General features: G+C 49.6%; 1 protein-coding gene across 3 annotated transcripts in view; it reads right to left on the reverse strand.

Moving 5' to 3' along the window:
- PPP2R5E (protein phosphatase 2 regulatory subunit B'epsilon) overlaps positions 1–4,192 on the reverse strand; it is a 77,366-nt gene extending 73,174 nt beyond the window's left edge. The window contains exons 1-2 of one of the 3 annotated variants that reach the window (XM_055802659.1): positions 3,599–4,192; positions 602–765 (exon numbers count right to left, since the gene is read on the reverse strand). In XM_055802659.1, the coding sequence (XP_055658634.1) occupies positions 602–758 (157 nt within the window). In that variant the 5' untranslated portion in view covers positions 759–765; positions 3,599–4,192. The remainder of the gene's footprint in view (positions 1–601; positions 766–3,598) is intronic. The other 2 variants (XM_055802655.1, XM_055802648.1) reach the window with 2 other exon arrangements.
- Positions 4,193–6,000: the final 1,808 nt, after the last annotated feature.

A 6,000-nucleotide genomic window follows, 5' to 3' on the forward strand; every position in this document is an offset into this window, starting at 1 on the left:
TGTCTTGCCTAAGACCTGATTGGCAGCACATCCACCCTCTTGAGATGCTGCAGCTCACTGGACTTTTCAATTTCCAAACCCAGCAGAAGCCAGGAGCTGGGAACTACCCATTCACAAATGGTAGGAGAGGGGGTCCCACCTCCCCACTAATACCTTGCTGGAGGGCAATGAAAACATGCCCGTGGGCTGCACTGGGCACCACTGTCACAGGCTGCAGACCCACACGACAAAGAAAGATACTAAAAACCAGTCTCCCTCTGCTCACAAGTCAATTTACCCATACCAAAATTACTGGTTATTCATGTCAACTGTTGAGGATTCACCAACTGAAATACACGCAGCCTGGGTGCCTTGAAAATCCAAGTCACAGTACAGGTTAACATCAGCATTTAAAACTTTCAAGAGCATTGCAAACAACTACCACACCTTCAAATCACAGATAAACTATTTTGTAGAGCTTAACTATATGCATTTCTGGCATGAAACATTTCTCATTGCTAGCAAAATTTCCCTGCAGTTCCTGGCAACAGAATACTTTGAGTTTACAAGCTGGCTGTAGAGTAAAACTGTTTTAGTAATTAAAAATCATTCCTGATCTTACCTTTTAGCAGAGGCAGGGGAGTTAACTCGATAGGCTTGCCCTGAGACCTAAACTGGGAGGAGCTTTGTGACCTCTTCTGTCTGGCTTTTCTGACGGACTTCCGAGAAAATCCGTCTACTTTATCCACTGATGGAGGAGTAGTTGGTGCTGAGGACATATCCCTACTGAAGGAAAACAAATGTCAGAAAGATATTCCAAATGGATGAAATGGGCAAAGATTAACCTAATTTTTCAAAAAATCATCATCATCTTCTTTCTGCACCACTCTCCTGCTGACAACTCACCCGGATATACGATTAAGACAGCAAACTCACCAACATATGTACAAATTGTACAGAATAAACTTATGGAACAGTGTAACAATTCTTCTCACTCCCTTTTTTATCTGTGTCTGCCATTTGCCAAAAATCCTGCAACAGGAAAAATTCAGACCTAACGCTGACATAATTACGTCAATAGAACGTCATACAACTGTGGACTTGTCACAGGATTGTAGCCTTAAACTATATGCTCTTTGGGACAAAGTAATTTCAACTCATTCTGCAAGGGACCATGCACGCTAAAGAATGGGTACGCAAAAAGGTACAACTGGTTCTTTGCCATTAGTCATCAATATGCATAGAAAGAAAAAAAAAATAGGACAGAAGAAAAACTCAGTTTATTTGCCATACCTACATACAAGATTTTCTAGAGATTTAAGAAAGCATAACAAAAAGTACTGCTATGCTTTACAATTTCACTAAAACAGACAAATTTTACATATTACTTCTTTATTCTCCATTTTAGAAACATTCAGCTATTTTCTTGTGAGTCTTTTCACACATAGTTATTCCAGGTCCTGGCATTTCTGTAAGAATAGCAGTGTGGTAACCATAACTGTTCTAAGGGCATAAACCAGATGAGGTTTGCAGGGAGAGGCAGAGAGCCAAAAAAGGTTTCCGCAAGCAGAAGTTTGTTTCCCAACTCTATCAGCTGGTCTAAGAAATAAGCATTGCTTCTTCCTATAAAATTTGCCTTAGTAACTCCTGTAGCTGATTCCATGCTACTAAGAAATACCAAAAGGAAACATTTCAACAGTGAATTAATCCATCCAGCTATTGTATTTACCAGTCTCGTCCTGTCTGTTAAAAAGGCCCATCGCATCTTGGCTGAAATACATGAGTAATACTTAAGGGAAACGAGACAGGAGAAATCTAGGCCTACATATTTCCAGCAGCTCTTTGTACAGTTAACTTCACCAGCATGTGCGCTCCTACTGAAATCAACAGAACTATCTGCATTAATAGCACGATTATTAACAAGGGCAGCTCTGTTGATTTCACTAAGGCTACACACAAGTGCAAAGTTAAGCATCGGCATAAGCATTTGCAGGATCAGGGTCTTAGAACATGTCCTTGGAAAGCATTACTCATCCTCAATGTCTGTTGACTTCAATTACCAAAGTGACTCGTATGCTAAAAGAAGTTGATTCCACAATATAGAGAACACTTTCGAGTACTTATTTTATTAAAATATTTGGTTACTCATATGCTTCATCAATGATTAAATCCCTTGAAGCAGACACTATTTGGGTTTGTCCTTTTTAAGAAAAGCTTTAGAAAGTACGATTTATTGCAACAGCGTAAACAAGTTCCGAAAGATAAGAACTATTTAATGCAAAATTACATACGTGTACTAAATCTATCAAAAATGGGAGTATAAACTCCACAGCTTCTTCGAGGAAGCATGTGCAGCACCCAGAAGCTGAACTGTGCAGCTGGCATTACAATAAGGGAAAAGCCTTGTTCTATCTTTTTGATTTCTCCTGAGGTATTCTTTCACTACTGAGTTATGCATTCTAAATATAATACGCTATCAGCAACATGAACCTGCACCTTAAACTGGTCTTGTTTATCATCTGGGGAGAAAAAAAAATACCACCATTACCAGGGTATTCAGGCCCCAGCCAAGATTAATAAATAAAAAAGTCAGATAAACTGAAATAGAATGGCCTGTACTTCAGCAACCCACTTCTAAGATTTCAACAGTCCGCCAAAACACACATAAACACAAAGTTACCTGTTACATAAATCAAATTCTGGAAATATCAGCAAAAATGTATTCTTAAAGTCTGAACTGGTTGGCCCTATTTCATCTCATCAAAAAGATTCACCTCTCCATCACGTGCATCATTGAAGTGTAACCATTTCTGCAGAAATGTTTGCATGCTCTCACAAAATTAAATTACAAATAAAATAAAATTAAAAAAATGGACAGGGACTAAAGTAGATCACTTAAACTGCAGGATCATTGTGTCAGCAAGAAGCTTTACCGACACTTCTCTGCTGTAAATTTAGTAACAGTTTCCCTAACCTGCTTTATAAATTATTAAAATCTAATTCTAATTCAACAAGACTACATCCAGCCTAACAACCTTACAGTAAACACTGATCTGGTTTTTCATCTCTCCAAATGCACGCTCGCTCCCCTGAATGCACTACCACAGTGAAATACAGTTTCAGCTGGGAGGGGGGGGGGGGGCGGGGGGGGAGCCCGAGATTATTTATTGTGTGCGAGTGGGAAAGCTGCAAACCCAGCCGCTGCTTCTTGCTCCTTTCAGCAGGGGATCGCATTTTATTCCCCAAGTATTTCGGTCAATAGGAAGCCACGCACATCAGCTCGGCTGGTCCCCGGGGGGAGGCGGGGGGGGGGGCAATGCACGGCGAGGCGAGTGGACGTGCAAATGCCGACGGAGAGCAGCGGGGAAGGGAGCCCGCGGCTCCTGCGCGCCCGGGGAAGCAGAGGTGTCATTAGCTGCCTCCCGCCCGCTGCTCTCGGCTGTCATTTCCAGACGGGAGCCGCGGAGCACCGCAGCTGGAACATGTCCTCCCCGCAGCCCCCCGCACCTCCCCGCCGCCGCCCGGCTCCCCCTCGGCCCGCCCGCGCCTCCCCCCCGCGCCGCCGCCGCCTCGCCGCTCCCCCGTGGGCCGGCGCGGGGGGACGGAGGGATGGAGTTACCTTGACCCTCCTGGTAGAGAAGCCGGAGACGGGATGGAGGCGGCGGCGGCGTGAGCCGGGCTTGGCGGAGCGCGGCCGATGCCTGGCGGCGGCGGCCCGAGTGTGGTACGCGCCGGGCTCGGTCCCTGCCGCGGCGGCGGCGGCGGCGGCGGCGCAGGAGCCTGTAGGCCTCGGCGGCGTTGGCGGCCTCCCCAGCGCAGGGCGGCGTTGGCGGCGGGTTCAGGAGCGGGCGGCTGCTCGGGCTCCGCTCAGTCCCATGCACTCGGCGCAGCCCCCTGCCTGCGATGGCTGCGGCCTCACTCACATTCCCGGCGGAGCCCTGCGGAGGGGCCCTGAGGAGGCGGGGGGGCGCGAGGGGAGCCGAGTGCGGGCCGAGCCGGGGGGGAGCGGCGGGCGCGGTGCGGGCGGCCGGGGGGGGCAGGCCGGGCGGGCGGCGCGGCGGTGCTGCGCGGGGAGGGAAGGCCTCTTCCGCCGGCGGCTGGCTCAGGTGAGAGGGGGGATCCCGGTGGGCGTCGGGGTCGCGCTCCGGCTCGCTCCTATTGTCACTCTCAGCGGGCTCCGGCCATGGCACTCACACACACTCACTCACTCACTCACAACCGAGCGTGCTGCCACCGCCCCCCGGCCCGCGGCCCGCCCCCCGCGCCCGCCCACTGGAGCCTGCCGCCGGGCCGCGCCGCCTCATTGGCGCCCGCCGCCGCCGCCGGGACAGCCGGGAAAGGGGAGCGCGGCCGGGGCGGGGGCGGCGCGGTGCGCAGCGGCGGTGAGCGGCTCGTCATGGCCACCGCCATCGCCCTCGCCATCGCCCTTCTCGTCCCTCCGCGGGCCGGGGGCGAGGCGGACGAGCGCCGGCCGCCGCTAGAGCGAGGCCCGTCGGCTGAGGTAAAACATCTCGGCGATGCCGGGGTCAGGCCCTGCGAACGCTGAGGTAGAGCCCTTGTCCCGCCGCAGCGGAGCGGGCAGCACGGACCCCCTTCCCGGGGCGGGCCGCGGGCGGGAGCGGCCTCCCTGCGGCCACCGCGGGACCGGGGCCGGGCTGTGCCGGGGCCCGAGCCGCTCGGCGGGGCCCGCCGCTGCCTTGGGTTGCACGGTAACGAGAGCCGGGAGGCAGTGGCCTCCATATCGCGACAGGGCTTCTGCAGCACTTACCCTTGGGTTTCTTAGCCAGTCTGTGATTGCTGTCTGAATAATTTTGCGCCTTTTTTTTTTTTTAAGTGTATTTATGTGTAGAGTGGCCCACAGAAAAAGCGCTTGTAGATAGTACTGTTAAATATTATCGAATTTGTTTAGATTTATTTACCTGATGGCTTGGTGTTTGGTGGTTTTGGTTTGGGCTTTCTTTTCCAAAATGCAACTGACAGTATTAATACAACTGCGATATTTAAAAATACCATTCACTGTTTCCCCTGTGTTTCTGGCAGAAAAAAAACCTGACTCACGAGCAGCAGCCCTCCTGCATCGGTATGACCAAAACTCGCTGAGGTGCAGTCATTTTTTAGGAGATGAGCTCAAGGGCAGTTTGAGAGCTGGTTGCTTTGTTGGGTCAGTCACACCCCCCCTGTTTGTGCAGGTTCTGGGTGCCTGAACCCTCTGAACATACTAATCCTACAACAGCTACCTAGTTTGTGTCCCTAGTTTGCGTCCCACTCTACTTCTCGACTCGGCTTACCCTCCAGGTGTGTGAGTACCGATGTTGGCGTAACGGAAGAGGTGCAGGACTGTGGCAGACTCAATTTAGATGGCTTTAAGCTGTTGTGAAACTACTTTCAAAATCGCTAATTTTCAGGCAGGTAAGCTCCCTGGTCCGGTTCACGTTGAGGAACCTGGAACTCGCTGCTACTGAAATGTGACTGTAATTGATGTGAACAGTTTTGCCTCTCCTCTCAGTATGCCTCTTGCATACCTTAAGAAATATGTGTCCCCTAAACTTTCTTACCTATAGACTAAGCAATTCTATTTCAATCTTTCCTTGAGTGTCACAGTATTAAACCCCTTAAGATGCTTATTTCTTCTCCCCATGTCATCTTAAAATCATGTGCGTCTTTTTTTTGAACTGTAGCATCCCAAGACTGGACGCAGTACTACAATTAAGGCCTCAACAACCCCAGCATCTGCTGTTGTGCCTGTCAGAGACTGCATTTCTGTTTACACATGCCAATACAAATACTTTTGAGTCAGTATGATCTATTCACAATTTTGCTGACCTATTTTACCCCTGCATCCATTTCTGCCAACCTACCAAGCCAGTTATATCGCCCTCAAGTAGGCAGTAATGCTATTCGAGAAATTACTTACTACAACAGCCCTAATGCTATCCTTTCATTTTTATTGCCAGACAGGTGGACAATCAAGCAGTGAAGACATCTTTTAAAATAAAATTGCACGTGATTTTAAGTCAGAAG

Source organism: Falco peregrinus, chromosome 1 (assembly GCF_023634155.1).
Source record: "Falco peregrinus isolate bFalPer1 chromosome 1, bFalPer1.pri, whole genome shotgun sequence".
Lineage (NCBI taxonomy): Eukaryota > Metazoa > Chordata > Aves > Falconiformes > Falconidae > Falco > Falco peregrinus.